The sequence below is a fragment of the Vicia villosa genome, linkage group LG3 (assembly GCF_029867415.1).
Source record: "Vicia villosa cultivar HV-30 ecotype Madison, WI linkage group LG3, Vvil1.0, whole genome shotgun sequence".
NCBI lineage: Eukaryota > Viridiplantae > Streptophyta > Magnoliopsida > Fabales > Fabaceae > Vicia > Vicia villosa.
Window position 1 is genome coordinate 203103877 of NC_081182.1, and position 18014 is coordinate 203121890.

The 18014-nt window shown below is 31.3% G+C and overlaps 2 protein-coding genes and 1 pseudogene across 5 annotated transcripts; 2 read left to right on the plus strand and 1 right to left on the minus strand.

Annotated features, from left to right (window-relative positions):
- The first annotated feature begins 514 nt into the window (after nucleotides 1-514).
- On the plus strand, nucleotides 515-6831 carry LOC131593332 (putative disease resistance protein At3g14460). Its single transcript, XM_058865801.1, has 5 exons — nucleotides 515-4243; nucleotides 4346-4482; nucleotides 5168-5281; nucleotides 5836-5987; nucleotides 6117-6831. Exon 1 carries the CDS (start codon nucleotides 657-659, stop codon nucleotides 4230-4232), a length of 3576 nt encoding a protein of 1191 aa, XP_058721784.1. The 5' UTR covers nucleotides 515-656; the 3' UTR covers nucleotides 4233-4243; nucleotides 4346-4482; nucleotides 5168-5281; nucleotides 5836-5987; nucleotides 6117-6831.
- Nucleotides 6832-7128: 297 nt separating this feature from the next.
- On the minus strand, nucleotides 7129-11457 carry LOC131593333 (putative disease resistance protein At3g14460). Of its 4 annotated transcripts, XR_009280892.1 has the most exons (4): nucleotides 10876-10989; nucleotides 8822-10789; nucleotides 8551-8736; nucleotides 7129-7600 (listed from the first exon to the last, which is right to left on the minus strand). XR_009280892.1 is itself a non-coding variant. In XM_058865802.1 (2 exons), exon 1 carries the CDS (start codon nucleotides 11241-11243, stop codon nucleotides 8835-8837), a length of 2409 nt encoding a protein of 802 aa, XP_058721785.1. In that variant the 5' UTR covers nucleotides 11244-11455; the 3' UTR covers nucleotides 7129-8736; nucleotides 8822-8834. The 4 variants fall into 4 exon arrangements, 1 of the variants encoding a protein (XP_058721785.1); XR_009280891.1 differs by having other exon boundaries at nucleotides 8551-8624; nucleotides 8822-11457; XR_009280890.1 differs by having other exon boundaries at nucleotides 8822-11455.
- A 2556-nt stretch (nucleotides 11458-14013) lies between these two features.
- On the plus strand, nucleotides 14014-14838 carry LOC131659747 (uncharacterized; annotated as a pseudogene).
- The last annotated feature ends 3176 nt before the right edge of the window (nucleotides 14839-18014 follow it).

The window sequence follows — 18014 nt, forward strand, 5'->3', positions numbered from 1 at the left end:
AAGATCACCCATCTAAATACTACTCAAAGTTAAATACATTTAACTATGAAGTTTTTATCTATTAAGCTATCAAAAACAAGAAATAACGGGGTTTCCTCATTTATTAAATATTCATATTTCATTCCTCTTAAATTCACATCAATTAAACTAACTAAAATTGAGGATTGAATTTCGGTGACTTTACCGTAACTTCTGAATCTCACACGCTAGAAAAAACACACTTTTTCTCATTCCATTTCCCTCCTTTTTTTTCTCTCTTCTTTTTCTAATTTCTCTTTCATCAAACACTCCTATAAGAAAAGTCACATAAAATCACCAAAATCAAAGTCAGTAAATCCTTCTCCGAAAATCAGGTAGTACTTTCTAACAATTTTCATTCATTCTTTTAATTAATTTACTTTCACTTTTTCTTTCTCCCAAATAAAGTGAAAGTGGCGAACAAATCCGTTAAAGTTACACTATTTCTTAGCATTTAAAAAAAAAAAATACAAAAAAAAAAAATGAGAGAGAAAGTTGGAGGTGAGAGAAAGAGCATTTGGCGCGTTAAAAGGCACAGAATCCTTACCCAAAAATGAAAGAGAGTTTTTCATCATTTTGTTTTCTTCATTTTGCCGTGATTTCTTTCTGTGAAAAAGTTGTTACAAACAAAGTAAGTAATGGAGGCCATTCAATTTCAGAGATATACACTGGTGTCACTCTCAAATACTGTGAAAAAGTTGTTAGAAAAGATTGTTTCTACTCAGCTCGTCGACACGTTCCGGATCAAGAACGTTAACGCTTCACTTTCGAAAACGGTGAAGGAAACACTGGTGGATCTTCAAGATGTTCTTAATTATGCTAACAACAAACTCATCCCAAGTCAAGCTAACAACGAATCACTGGATATGCTGAGACGTGATGTTCTTCAAGTTTCCTATTTGCTTCACGAAACTGATTTTTTTGGGTATGCTACCGTACTTACTGCTAAGCACCTCAAAATTCATTCTCGTTTAACTTTCTTCATTCAACTCATTAAGTCTAGAACGGTCAATTTAATTCAAATATTACAAGGCTTTAGAAAACAAATTGGTGGTTATGAATCTGCTATATATGTAAGAGGCCATGATATTGAGAAACTTATACATCTTTTGTTGTCTAGTATTGATGGTGATAGTAAAATAAGAGTCATTTCCATTGTTGGTATGGGAGGGATTGGTAAAACAGCTCTGGCTAAACACCTTTACAATCTTCCTCAAGTTAATGACAAATTTGAGTTCAAACTGTGGGCAGATTTCTCAAATGATATTGACGCTTTCACTGTTTTTCAAAACATTCTTAGATTTATTATTTCAAAAACAACCACAAGTAATGATACAACCATTTACCCAATTTTTTTGCTGGTATTGGATGGTGTGTGGGATGCAAGATCTGTCAATTGGACATTACTTATGGATATCTTTAATGCGGGGGAAACGGGAAGTAGGATCATTGTAACATCAAGAGATGAAAGAGTTCCACTATCCATACAAACCTTTCTTTCTGTCCACCATCTGAGACCCTTGAAAGCTGAAGATTGCTGGTCTTTACTTGCTGAACATGCATTTGGAGCGCATAACTACCACCAGCGATCCAATCTAGAAGAAATTGGCAGGAAAATTGCAAGAAAGTGTGATGGTTTACCATTAGCTGCTGTAGCACATGGGGCTCTTCTTCGCATCTGGTCTGACCCGTATGCTTGGAATTATGTGCTAGAAAGTAAGACTCAACATATAGCTTATGAGGTGCTAGCTTCTCTCAAATTGAGCTACAGTTTTCTTTCTGATCCTTTAAAACAGTGTTTTCAATATTGTTCAATTTTTCCAAAGAAGTCCATCTTAGAAAAAAAGATGGTAGTTCAGTTGTGGATTGCAGCAGGCTTACTTGAATCATTGTCCACAGATCAGGAAAAAATTGGAGAAGAATACTTTGATGAACTAGTGTCAAGGTCGTTGATACATCGGCGATCTATTAGTGACAACGAAGAAAACTTTGGAATGCACAACTTCATCCATGATTTAGCTACAGAGGTTTCATCTCCAGAAGTTTCATCTCCATATTGCATCAATATGGACAAACATAACCTAGATTTTAGGATGCATAATTTCTCATACAACAGAGGAACATATGACTCATATGACAAATTTGATAAATTATACGGATTAGAAGGTTTGCGTACCTTCCTAGCATTCCCGTTACAAGAACAACTGCCTCTTTGTTTGCTATCCAACAAGATAGTACATGACTTGCTGCCAAAAATGAAACAATTACGCATGTTGTCTCTATCAAGCTACAAGAGTATCACCAAGCTTCCCAACTCTATTGGAAATTTGTTAGACTTGCGGTACTTAAATCTTTCTCACACTAGTATTGACAGGCTGCCTTCTGAAACATGCAAGCTTTACCATCTGCAGTTCTTGTTGTTGGCAGGCTGTAAAATGCTCACTGAATTGCCGAAGGACATGGAAAAATTGATTAATTTGCGCCACCTTGACATTAGTAACACTGCATTGAGGGAGATACCTGTACAAATAGCCAAACTAGAAAATCTCAACACTTTGTCTGACTTTGTTGTCAGCAAACATAATGGTGGATTAAATATCGCAGATCTAGGAAATCTTCCCCACCTACGTGGAAAACTTTCAATATCACAGCTACAAAATGTTGATGACCCCTTTGAAGTAGTTCGAGCCAATATAAAGATGAAAGAAAAAATAGACGAGTTATCTTTGGAATGGGATTGTGGTAGTGCTTTTCAAGATTCACAAATTAAAAGTGTTGTACTTGAAAAGTTGCAACCCTCAACGAATTTGAAAAGTCTCACCATCAAAGGCTATGGTGGAATCAGCTTTCCAAATTGGTTAGGTGATTTTTTATTTAGCAACATGGTGTATTTAAGGATCTTGAATTGCAATGATTGTTTATGGCTTCCGCCCCTTGGACAATTGGGTAATTTGAAAGAACTCATTATTGAAGGGATGCAATCAGTGGAGATAATTGGTATTGAGTTCTATGGAAGTGGTGGTTCTTCATTTCAACCATTTCCCTCTTTGGAGAGTTTACACTTTGAGAATATGCAAGAGTGGAAGGAATGGGACTTGATTGGAGGTACGACTACAACGTTTCCTAATCTAAAAACTTTATCGCTAAGAAAGTGCCCGAAACTGATAGCCAGAAACATAACTGAAAAACTTCCTTTCTTAACTGAACTTGAGTTACGAGAATGTCCTTTACTGGTGCAATCAATTCCATTATCTGATCATGTATTTGGGCAACTGATGTTCCCTCTGAATTCTCTTCAACAGCTGACCATAGACGGTTTTCCATCTCTGATGTCGTTCCCAATAGACGGTCTACCAAAAACTTTGAAGCTTTTCATAATCAGTAATTGTGAGAATTTAGAATTCCTTCCTCACAATAACTTACACAATTATACATCACTTGAGGAATTAAAAATATCTTATAGCTGTAATTCAATGATATCATTTACATTAGGCACTCTCCCTGTCCTCAAGAGTTTGTTTATTGAAGGTTGTATAAATCTGAAATCAATATTAATTGCAGAAGACGAGTCGGCAAAGAGTCTCTCATTTCTTAGAAGCATCAAAAGATGGAATTGTAATGAACTGGAGTCATTTCCCTCAGGTGAATTGGCAACTCCAAACCTTGTTTATATTGCATTGTGGAAGTGTGAGAAACTTCATTCACTGCCAGAAGCAATGAACAGTCTAGCTGGCCTTCAAGAACTGGAAATTGATAATCTACCAAAGCTTCAATTTCTAGTCATAGATGAGTTACCTAGCAGTTTACAGAAACTGTCTGTTGGCCCTATTGGTGGGATTATGTGGAATACTGAGCCAACTTGGAAACATCTCACTTGTCTCTTGGAGTTGCGAATTAACGGTGATGATGTGGTGAACACGCTGATGGGGCCACTGCTACCTACATCGCTTGTGAAACTGTGCATTTGTGGTCTTAATGATACAAGCATTGATGAGAAGTGGCTTCAACATCTCACTTCTCTTCAGAATCTTGAGATTATTAACGCTCCCAAACTCAAGTCACTGCCAAAGAAAGGATTTCCTTCCTCGCTTTCAGTACTAAGTGTTGCTCGCTGTCCATTACTAGAAGCAAGTTTGCGGACAAAGCGGGGGAAAGAGTGGCGTAAGATTGCTCATATTCCCTCCATAGTTATTAATGACGAATTGATCACATGAGTCTTGTTCGGGTGAGTCTTTGAAATACTTCTCTTTTTGTTTCTTTCATATTATATTATAACACTAACTCATAATACAATATTATAACACTAACTCATTTATTTTATTGATAGAATTGTGTGTTATGTCAATCTTGCTGTTGTAAGAAGCCAAATTCACCTCGAAACCTGCCACCAAGTCCAGTAGTTGCTTTTCTGTCCCGGAACAGATGAAAAGAAGAAAACAGTACCATTGACTCCAAATATGTTAGGTATTCTTTTTATATATATGACTTCATATAAATTTTAATGCATTGTCTGTATCAAACTTTTTTTTTAGCATGGTTTAAATTCTTCACTATTCTACTAGTCTAATACATATCATTTATTTATGCATTTTCACATTTTTGTGTTTATCTAATCGTCTTTAACTGGTGTTTTTTCCTTATGTTAGTCAATTAGAACTTTTTCCCTGTCATGTAGTTAAAGACATAGCTTCATATTGTAACCTATTTCAGTTATGTTTAAAATGTATGTTATTTTGGCATGTCTTCTGTTGCGAAGGATATTTCAAAAGATGTTGGCTTATTCCTATAATTAATGTCGTCAACCGTCTAAATTATTTGAGTCTTAAATTTGTCCCATTTTATCACATGAATAATGTTTTTCTGATATGGTGTTAATATGTTAACTCTATTTATCAGTTTGAGTTTATTACAAGAACATAGCTTCCCTGACTCGTTGCAGTTGCATAGATCATTGTAATGCAACTATTCTTGTTGATGGTTAGTCAATTAGGATTTTATCACACGTCATCCCTATGCACTTTTAGAAAAATATCATCATGTAGTGTTTTCAAAAACTATATGTTTAGCTGATGTTGTTTATCAGTTAATCTTTACCAGATTTGGTAGCTTAGTTTGTCTTCAAATTACTTTATCTCTACATCATTTGCAGGTCTAGTAAGGGCTTCAAGTGTAATTGATGGCTTACCTAGATAGCAGCAACAATATCTCTTTCTGTCAGGAGCGGATGGGAGGGAGAAATAGCAATGTTTGCTAAAACAAAGAGGTACGCTTTCTGTCATGCAAGGGACTTTCGTTGAATCCTGAAGTGCTTTTCGTCCTAACACAACTTTCGTTAATGATGCCACTCAAAATTCTTCAGTTAATGCTGTGGACTATCAAACTTAATTTAGTCCCTCTCTGACACATGAATTTCAAATAAATTTGTAGCCACTTTGGAAATCTTCGTAGTTTCATATCTTTGGTTATAGTTTCTAACTGGTTAGCTTGTAATTGAACCGAAATCATACATTTACTCGGTAAACTATTTTCATTTACAATGACTCCTACTAGGCCTTTCAAAATGCAGTGTATTCCTTGAGTTTCTTCTTTTTGACCCTCATGGCATCACCAAAAGGAAGTGTGAAAATTGTTTTTTTCTGCAAATTGAAAGTATATTGCCCATCAAGCATACTAGATAGTTGATGTGTTTTCTTTTTGACCCTCATTTTTGTTGTATGCAATTCATGACATGCTTTCTATTCTATTCATGTTCTTTCTGCATGTATTAAATTACTTTATGCTGCTATAAAGATAAAATATTTTATTTAAGCATCACAGGGTTACTAGGAGTCTAGGATACAAGATTTCACTGCAGCTACCACATTCAGAACATGCAGAAATTATCAAACTGTGGCCTAACTCGCTATGAAGATTGAATTGTGTGTTACCGTTGCTGCCATTTTTTCTTGGAAGTCAGTTAAGCTGATACGGTGAGTTTTAGTCATTGAGCAAACATTGTAGTCCCTTAGCAAACATTGATTATCTCCATTGTTAATGCTTTGTTCTGTTATATATGAAAATAATAAGGCGTGACAGTGTCTCTATTACGTTTATGTTAGGTTTGTATTTGCTCAACTGGAGAGGTAGATTCGTCCAACAGTTATCTCAACAAATCCAACTATGTCAGAATAACAGACATAGTCCTCATATTTCTAAAGAATGCATATGGTCCTCATATTTCTAAAGAATGCATCTGGTTGTGGTTTTCTATTCTCGCAAAAGTGTGAATTGGAGGTCTTTGGCACTAGATGAGTCATATGAAGAAAACTATTGTATCTTGTTCAACTCATGAGGCTGAATATCATACTATTGTTGTTGCAACTAGAAAACTGTAGTGATTTTTTTCCTCCTCCATGATTTGGGTAAAAATCATGTTAGGCAGTCACTTTTGTACTGACAGTCAAAGTACTTTGCATATTATTGTCAATCTTGTCTTTCATGAAAGAACAAAGCACATGAACATTGATTCTATAACTTATTTATGTTTGAAGGTATTGAAGAAAAATGTTTTATTTTTTCCCTCGAAGAAAATGTGAAAGATGATTACAATAACAATTAAAACTTTTATAAAAAAAATATTAAAATTATGGAATTAGAGGATTAGCGATCCAAAATATAAAAAGTGACACTTAAAACATAGATCTTCTTAAAAAGGACTAAAGTTGAGGTCAATTTCATTCATTTAGATATTATAAATCAAATTGAAGATGAGTTTAAGAAAATGAAAGAAGAAAGGAATATAAAATTCATATTTATTTATTTTTGATAAATAGTTCCAAGATAAAAATAAGAGTTCAAATGTTTACTATTTTAATTAGGAAAATTGTTAGTTCTCTCATGACCTCATTGAGATATCTTTGAGCATGGTGTGGATTCAGAGGTTAAATGGAAATATTTACTGTGATATAGGTGACATATAGCATTGAGTCATATTTATGTTATAATAAGGTGTAAATGAGATTGAAGAATAGTATAGAGATCTGAATAAAATTGAAAAGAATTAAATGGATCATAAATATCATAACTTGTAAAAAATTGATGAAGAGTGCAACAGTAGTAGTAGTGGACTAGTGGTACATGGAAATGAGTCACAAATTTAAGAGTAAGAATTGTTCCCATATTTTCTCATGTAAAACAACTTTAGTTTCTACTTGTGTAAAAACTGAATGAGGTTTATTTGACGAAAACAAGAAATTGCCAACTCAGTAACGGCCAAAAAGAAGTGAAAATTATATAACAGTCTAATAACCTATTACAATGTAAATATTGTAAAACTCTTTCATCTTGATTTTGAACCACTTAATGATTCTGCTGCAATGTCTGCAACAGAACTGGATATAGTGTTGCTATGCTCAACTGAACTCTTGCCTGCTTGACTCTCTACTCCTCATGGTCTGGATGCTACTTTTCTAAAATATTGGACGAATGTGCCATTGATTTTGTCAAGGGCCTCTCAACGAAGGCCTGCATATTCCCCAGACATCATTGGATTGGTGGAGAAACGCATTTGACGACATTCTATCTCCAGTGAGAAAATACAAACCTGACATTAAAATAACATGTCAAATTTGATGGTGTTCATTTATAATAGAACACATCAGTCACCAGAAGCAAACAATGTTAGGTATGGACAGTATTTTAGGCACTAATGATGATGGAGTTGGTCAGTTTTTGCTAAGAGATTGCAATGATTTAACATATACAGGATTCGAGGAAAATAAAACAAACATTCTAAATTACTAGAACTTACTATTCCAGTATTTTTAAAGGAACACAAATAGAGTACATGACAAAGCCTAACTAGTTACCAACAAAGAAAACTACATTTCAAACCTGGCCAATTGCATTGATCATGCCATAAAATGATCATAAGAGGCCCTGTTTGGAGGAGGGTCACAGAGAGGAAAAATCAAGGAAGATAATGAATTTTGAAAGGTCTAGGATTCATTTTGAATTGAAATAGTTTATCACAAGCAAATGTTTGATTTTGGTCCAATTAAAAGGTATTGATGGAACCAATGCTTTATCTAATTTACAACTAAAAGATAATAATTGGCTAAAAACTATAACCATGGATGAGAAACTAACAAATGATCTCAAAATCACTCCTTTTCATAAAACAAAAGATTTGTACCTCATTTTTCTAAATCCTGTAGGATACTCGAGGAAAAAGTAGAGTAAATTAAAACATAAATCTATACCAGAAACAAATCATGAACAAAAACTTATTAAATTTAAAGTGAGGGAGGATAAAAACAAAATAGTGATGTTAAATTATATGCTGATTTTAGGAACCTTTCTTAAGGAAGAGTTCTAGTTGACCAACAGTCCGGCCATTTACAAAAAGAAAATAATATGTAAATGCATAAATGATATTTATTAGACTAATATAATAGAGACAAATTTAACCCGTGTTACAAAAGTTTTATATAGTCAATGCATTAAAACCAACTCTTTAAAATATATATGAAGTCATATAGACAGAAAGTGTACCTGACATATTTCCAGTCAGTCGTTAGAATTATAGAATTCTTGAGTTCCTAACAGTTGCTGTTTCTCCTTTTCGTCTGTTCATGTTTAGTAAAACATTTACTATACTTGGGTGCAGGTTCTGAATACAAATTTGATTTCTTGCAGCAGCAAGATCAGGCACAAGCAGAGGTGACACAGAACATAACTCTGATTAAAAAATGAGTTAGTGTTTGTGTTATAATATTCTATTTATTGAAGAAAGAAGCAAAAAGGAAGTGTGTCAGTGACTCACCCAAACAGGAAACTCATGTGATCATTTTATCATTGATGATTATGAAGGGAATGCGAGCAATCTTACGCCATTCTTTTCCTCGCTTCCTCTGCAAATTGGTTTCCAATAACGGACAACAAGTGATACTTAGTACATGCAGAGAGGAAGGCAATCCCTCTTTTGGCAACGACTTGAGTTTGGAAGCATTAACAATCTCAAGTTTTTGGAGAGACTTTAGATGTTGAAACCACTTCCCATCAATGACTGTATCATTGAGATCATAGATGCATAGTGTCAAAAGCGATGCAGGTAGAAAAGGCCCCATCAACATGTTCACCGAATCATCGCTGTTAATTCGCAACACTGAAAGACAAGTGAGATGTTCCCAAGTTGGCACAGTATTCCGCATAATCCCTCCAACAGAACCAACAGTCAGTTCTTGTAAACTACTAGGCAAATCATCGATGAAAAATGATTGAAGATTTGGTAGATTATCAATTTCCATTTCTCGAAGGTCAGTTAGAGTTTGCATTGCTTGTGGTAGTGAAGGAAGCTTCTCACACTTCCACATTCCAAAATAAATGAGGTTTGGAGTGGCCAATCCACCTGGGGAAAATGACTCCAGTTCATTACAATCCCATATTTTGATGCTTCTAAGAAATGAGAGACTCTTTTGCGACACATCTTCTGCAATTAATATTGATTTCAGATTTATACAACCTTCAATAAACAGACTCTTGAGGACGGGGAGAACACCCAAGGTAAATGATATCATTGAATTACAACTATAAGATATTTTCAATTCCTCGAGCAATGTGTAATTGTGCAAACATTCATGAGGTAGAAACTCTAGATTCTCACAATTACTAATTATGAGAAATTTCAAGGTTTTTGGTAGGCCGGCTGTTGGGAAAGACGTTAGACATGGAAAGTCGTCTATGGTCAACTGTTGAAGAGAATTGAGAGGGAGCATCAATCTGTTGAATACACCTGACATTGGAGCTATAATGATGATATTGTTATTATCATCTGAATGTCTTGACTCCACCAGTAAAGGACACCCTTTTAACTCAAGTTCAGTTAAGGAAGGAAGTTTGTAAAGTATGTTTCCCTGCAATTTAGGACATTTATTTAGCAACAAATGTTTGAGACTAGGAAAATTCATAGTCGGACCTCCAATCATGTTCCATTCCTCCCACTCAGGCATATCCTCAAAGCGTAGAGTCTCTAAGGACGGAAATGGTTGAAATAAAGCAGAACCATCACTTCCATAGAACTCTATATCAACACTGTTTATTGAAAGCATCGAAACAATATTGAGTTCTTTCAAATTACCCAATTGTCCAAGGGGTGGAAGCCATAAACAGTTATCACAATTGGAGATCCTTAAATACACCATATTATCAAATAAAGAATCACCCAACCAATTTGGAATGTTGACTCCGCCATAGCCTTTGATGGTGAGACTTTTCAATTTTTTTGAGGGTTGCAAATGTTCAAGTACAATACTTTGAACTTGTGGATTTGAAGTAGTACCACAATCCCATTCTAAAGCTAATTCATCTATTCGTTCTTTCATCTTCATATTGGCTTTAAAAGCTTCAATGGGGTCATAAACATTTTGTAATTGTGAGATGGAAAGTTTTCCATGTAGGTTGGGAAATTTTCCCAACTCTGCAACCTTCAATCCATCATTATGTTTGCTGACAACAAAGTCGGACAGAGTTTGGAGGTTTTGTAGTTTAGCTATTTGAATTGGCATCTCCGTCAATACAATGTCACTAACGTCAAGGTAGCGTAGATTAACCAACTTTCCCATGTCCTTCGGCATCTCCCTCAACGCGGTGTTACTTACGTCAAGGTAGTATAGATTAACCAATTTTCCCATGTGCTTCGGCATCTCCCTCAACGCGGTGTTACTTACGTCAAGGTAGCATAGATTAACCAATTTTCCCATGTCCTTTGGCAATTCAGTGAACCTTTTACAGCCTGCCAACAACAAGAACTGCAGATTGTAAAGCTTGCATGTTTTAGAAGGCAGCCTTTCAATATTAGTGTGAGAAAGATTCAAGTACCGCATGTATAACAAATCTCCAAAAGAGTTGGGAACCTGAGTGATACTCTTGTAGTTTGAGAGAGACAACACTCGTAATTGTTTCATTGTTGGAAGCAAGTCATGTACTACCTTGTTTGATAGCAAACCAAGAGGTAATTGTTCTTGTAATGGAATTGCTAGAAAGGTACGCAAACCTTTTATTCCGTACCATTTATCAAATTTATCAAATGAGTCATATAGCCCTCTATTGTATGACAAATTGTGTTGTGACAATGACCCTACTTCCTGTTTCCCCAGCATTAAAGATATCCATAAGTAATGTCCAATTGACAGATCTTGCATCCCACACACCATCCAATACCAGCAAAAAATTAGGGTAAATGGCATTGGTGTCAGATGTATTATTATTGGTTGGTTGTGAAGTAATAGATTCAAGAATGTTTTCAAAAACACTCAGTTCATCAACATCATTTGAGATATCTACCCACAGTTTTAACTCAAATTTCTCATCAGAAAATGTGTTGTTGTCAATAGAAACAATCTTCTCTAACAACAGCTTCACAGAGTCTGAGAGTGAGACGACTGTTTCTCTTTGAATGGCCTCCATTACTTACTTTGTTTGGGAAAAATATCACAAAAGAATGAAGAAAATCTTTCTTTCATTTAATTTAAGTACCTTTTACCTTTCGCAGGTAGGTCAAACGGGGGTAGTTGGTAATAGCTATGCCATGATAACCCATACCCGCATATTGCCTACTCAAATCCACTCGTTTTATTATTTTTAATGAAATTTGATTTTGAAAATAAATAAATATCCTTATCCTTAATCTTTAATATATTAAAACACAATACAATATTATGTACCAGCCCTAAATGTCATCAATTCCCGCCTAAACTTATTTACTTAATATTTGCAATATTTATTTTATCTAAACCACATTTATTGGAAAGAACAAAAAAGCATTTGTTATTCTTTTTTTTTTTTTTTCATGTCAACCACTTATTCTCTTTTCAATAAATGTGATTTTATTATTAATTATTAATTATAATTATAAATTATACTCTCTACGTTCCTTTCTAAGTGTCGTTTTAGCAAAAAGCTCTTCAACCAAGATAGTGGATTATTAGAGTTGTTTTTCCTATTATACCCTTACTTATTTTTCTCTTTCCAAATAAATTCAATCATGCACTTTCTTTTTACAATAACTAATTGAAAAATTTGAGGTGGAGTTATTGAGAAAATAAGGGTAAAAATGAAAAATTATAACATTAAATTATAAAACGACACTTAATTAGAAACAAAAAAATTCTTGTAAAACGACGGTTAAAAAGGAACGGAGGGAGTAATAAATTGTGAATCATTCTTAAGGAGCCATTCTATATTCCTTTTTTATCTCAACTATTTACACTCTCATTTTATATTTCCTTATTTATCTCAATCACTTATACTTATTTTCTTTAACTCACATTCACCTCCTAAAAATATTGAAAGATCAATTCATTATTATTAAATTGATTAATTGATTAGTAAATAAATTTTTCATCCCATTAAATTATAATAACTAAAAATATATTTCATCAATTTAATTTATTTATTTATTATATTATTTTTTTTATTATTTCCTCTTTATATCAATCATTTATATTCTTTCTCTTTTTTATCTCAACCATTTATATTTCATTTATATTTTATAAATAGCTCAATATTTAAAATCATGATTTAATTTATATTCTATATTCTTTCTCTCAAATTATATTTTATAAATAGCTGAATATTTAAAATCACTTAGTTATTTTTAACAACATATTTTAAAAAAAATTTGATATTAAAAAATATTATATTTTTAATGTAAGTAACAATTTAAAATTTTGATATTCTTAAAAATGTTGTATTAAAAATATGAAAATTTTAAGACGTTATTTTATCAAAAAACTATCTAAATTAATTTATTATTTAATGGAGCCATTCTATATTCTCTTTTTTATCTCAACCACTTACACTCTCATTCTATATTTCCTTTTATTTATCAACCACTTATACTCTTTTTTTTTAACTCACGTTCACCTCCAAAAAAAATTGACATATCAATTCATTATTTTTAAATTGATTAATTGATTAGTAGATAAATTTTTCATCACCTTAAATTATAATAACTAAAAATCTATTTCATCAATTTAGTTTATTTATTTATTATATTATTATTTTTTATTATTCACTTTTTTATCTCAATCATTTATATTTTTTCTCTTTTTTATCTCAACCATTTATATTCTATTTATTATATTATTATTTTTTATTATTCCCTTTTTTATCTCAACCATTTATATTCTTTCTCTTTCAAACAAATGTGATTTAATTTATATTATATATTCTTTCCCTCAAATTATATTTTATAAATAGGTCAATATTTAAAATCACGATTTAATTTATATTCTATATTATCTCAACCATTTATATTCTATTTATTCTATTATTATTTTTTATTATTCCCTTTTTTATCTCAACCATTTATATTCTTTCTCTTTCAAACAAATGTGATTTAATTTATATTATATATTCTTTCTCTCAAATTATATTTTATAAATAGGTCAATATTTAAAATCACGATTTAATTAATTTATATTCTTTATTATTTCTCTCAAATTATATTTTATAAATAGATCAATATTTAAAATCACTTAATTATTTTTAACAACATATTTAAAAAAACTTTGATATTAAAAATATTATATATTTAATGTAAGTAACAATTTAAAATTTTGATATTCTTAAAAATGTTGTATTAAAAATATGAAAATTTTAAAACGTTATTTTATAAAAAAAACTATCTAAATTAATTTTTTTAAAACGTTATTCTACAATTTAATTAAGAATTATTATAATAGATTATGATTTGTTTATACTAATGCGTGTAATATTTGTTTGGAATGTACAATCCAATAAGTTGTTATGTATTCTCTTTTTAATCTCAACTATATTATTTCTTTTTAATTAATTTTTAGTAAAAACATGAGATAACTGCACTTATTGCTCAAACGATTCATTGAACTAAAAAAACCCTAAAGTTTGCCTACTTTACCTTCTCCGTCATTCTTTGAATCTAACCCTTCGTTTCTTCTCCATTTTTAATTTTAATTCTGCAGTTTTCAACTTCCAATGCAAATTCCAAAAACTCTACTAATAAAAAATTCAGGAGACCCCATTACTTCTATAGTTGCTGATACTTATCTATCTTTCTCTGAGAATTTTCAAGACCCATCATATTTTTAAGATAAGACTATTTTGACACCAAAAAATGAAGTTGTTGAACTCATAAATGATTACATGTTATCTTTGATTCCTGGTGAAGTTAAAACATATTTGAGTTTTGATACACCATGTGAACAAAGTGAAACTCTTGATGGTCCATATAATATTCTTACTCCTGAATTATTGAATACCGTCAAAGCTTCAGGCCTACCAAATCATGAATTGAAATTAAAGGTTGGTGTGCCTATTATGTTGCTCAGAAATATTGACCAATCATCAGGATTATGTAACGACACGCGTCTCATTATTACTCAATTGGGAAATTTTGTGCTTGAGGCGAAGGTCATTTCTGAAAATAATATTGGCCAAAAAGTTTTTATTCCGAGGCTGTCATTGACTCCTTCTGACATGAGAATTCCATTCAAATTTATGCGCAGACAGTTTCCTATATATGTTTCTTTTGCAATGACAATAAATAAGAGTCAAGGTCAATCTCTTAAACATGTTGGGATCTATCTTCCACAATCTGTTTTTACCCATGATCAGTTATATGTTGCAGTTTCTAGAGTTACTTCACGAGCTGGTTTAAAACTTCTTATCACATACGATGATGGCAGTGCCACTAATAAGACTTCAAACGTTGTTTATAAGGAGGTCTTACAAAATATGAATAACATACGTTACCTATTCTATGCTACATTATTATCAAATTTGATTTCTTTTTTTATTTAACAAATTATTTTATAGAGTTAATTTTCCTTCGCAGGTTTAGTCCAATGGTTGATTAAGCTATCGAATGATTTTCTGATGGTTAGAAATTTTTTTACTTCAATACTTTTATATCTCAATATATAAATATATAAATAAATATATGATTTCATTAATTTGTGTGATGTTTACTTTTTTTTTAAAATAGGTGGATAGTGCCAATTACAAATTAGAAAGATTTTGCTGCACATTACGTACATATTGTGTAAGTTTGTTTAAATTGCTATTTTAATTCATTTTCAACATATGCATAATGAATTAGGTTATATGTCATTATCAGTGCTATAAAAAGTTTTACATTCTCCTTTATATTTATCCTTTTTGCTTTCAAGTATCAAAGATTAATTTACTCTATTTTTGTTGAATTGCGGGAAAAGTCAGAGAAGCATAATTTATGATTCATGTTCTTATTGTATCAGTGGAATGTACTTTTTTATTTTGTAGTATGAAAAAATATATATTTTTGTTATTTTCATACATTTATATTTTTATATAAAAATACAATATATATATATATATATATATATATATATATATATATATATATATATATATATATATATATATATATATATATATCCACATTTTGTCCCGTGCATCGCACGGGTAGAAGTACTAGTTTTTATTAAAAACTCGATTTCACTAAATTAATGATGGTGAGGTGAAGATACATGAACGAACACCTTTGATACTGATTTTGGATTTAATTTTCTATCTCTGTTGAGATTTAAGACCGGGAACAAAAATTATTTCAAGAGTGAAAGGTAAGGATTATTTTCCCATTGTGATGTCTAGCTGGTATATCAATATGTAATAAATAAATTTCAGATATTATATAATAAAATATGAATGGTTTAATTTTAAGATTTTAAATAAAGAATGAGCAAAAATATTTAAAATGACCCGAATTTCCATTTTATAACTTTTTTTAAAGAAAATTTAAATACCATTACTTGAAGTAAAGCGATTAAGTTTTTAAGTTTATCTATATATATATATATATATATATATATATATATATATATATATATATATATATATATATATGGAGCATATCAAGTGAGAGCATTTTTAAATGAGAGGATGAGAGGAATAATTATCAACCTTTATATTCATCAAGAGAGAGAAATTAATAGCCACATTAATGTATTAACATTCTCTTTTTTGATGAATCTAAAGGTTGATAATTATTCCTCTCATCCTCTCATTTAAAAATGCTCTCACTTGATATATATATATATATATATATATATATATATATATATATATATATATATATATATATATATATATATATATATATATATATATATATAGAGGGCATATCATATGAGAATGGTTTTTTTATATGAGAACGTGAGAATGAATCTGAACCATTGGATTTTAAAATAAATGGTGGAGATTATATGTGAATCTTTTTTTCTCTTTCCTATGTCATTAATTGATGAGAGATAAAAAAAGATTCACATATAATCTCCACCATTTATTTTAAAATCCAATGGTTCAGATTCATTCTCACGTTCTCATATAAAAAAACCATTCTCATATGATATGCCCTCTATATATATATATATATATATATATATATATATATAATAGTAATTAGTGCAAATATATCACTATACTTTAATTCATGAGATTTTTTTAATATTTTTTATTTTATTTTATTCCTTGAAAACCAATTTCTAATAAAATTGATCTTTATAATAATAACACTGGAGTTTAAAAGTAGTACATAGATAGTGTAATATAATATTGAGATGAGATGTAAGTGGATCAGAAAAAGTAATTAAACCAACGATCTAAATTAAATTAAACTTAAAAAATTGATCGTAACCGAATCAATAAAAATCGATATGGTTTGATTCAGTTTTCGATTTTAGTTTTTAGGAATCGTCAAACCGATGAACCGGACCAATAACTATAAATCTTTTATTTCACCCATCATTATGCTCAAATTTTGTATCAGTCCAACTATTCTTCATCATTTTTTATGTTTCATTTCTTTCATCAAAACACGCATCTAAAACTAAACTAAAAAACATAAAAAGTAGAAACCATAAGTTAATAAAACTTGTTTTCACATAACTCTACACTCGTTGCCTGCCACCAGACGTTCGTTTTGATAAATTATGGTCACCTTCTTTTGTTAAGTTCTCTTCATTAGTTTTCATATGTTTTTTTATCTTGTTTATTTCTTCATCTTCAGCAAAATTCCTTCTAGTTTTGTTACAAAATATTTTTGAGGTGTGAAACATGTTAATTTATGTGCAAGGTTGTTAAAATGGCGATTTAAAACCTAAACTCTATAGATTTCACGTTTCTAGGTTAGCATTTCATGTTAAATTGTAGGCTAAAAACCTTTCTATGTAAAATCATATTTTAGAACGGTTTTAAAATGATTTAAATTGTTCTGAAATTGATGAAATTATGTAAAATCGTTAGATTTTACTCTTTAACCTAATTTTACTTTTTTTGTCAAACTCGCAAACCTTCTTGGTATTCGTCTGATTCTTTGTGACCTCAGAACAATATCAGATGCTTGACCACCTTTAGAAATTAGATCGCCTTCAAAAGCTCTTTCTTCAGAACTTCCAACTTCAGAGTCATGATTACCACTAAAAACATGATCATCTTCAGAAGTTTGTCCTCCAGAGCCTACATCTTAAGAGTTTTCCCTTCCATAAGCATGATCACCACTAAATTCAAAATCTGGATCAAAATCAGATTCACCATCTGACTCATCTTCAAAGTCTTCAGAATCATCTACTGACTCTGACTCTTTTTCAGAACCTTCAAGTTTGACTTATCTTCATAAATGGATTAAAAGTTGCTCTAATTCCACGCTTCTGACTCTTTTACAATGACGTCTCTGTTAACTTCAACTTTATTAATTTCTGAACAATAAAGCTTGTAGGCACTTTTACTGTGGTACCCCACCAGAATCAATACTTTACTTCTATCATCCAACTTCTATCTTCTAGCTTCTAGAACTTGTTTGTAACATATAGAAGCAAACACCTTCAGATGTCTAACACTTTGCTTATCTCCAGTCCACTTCTATATACGGAACCAAACACCTTCAGATGGCTAACACTTTGCTTATCTCCAATGCACTTCTATAAAGGAACAATTTCCTT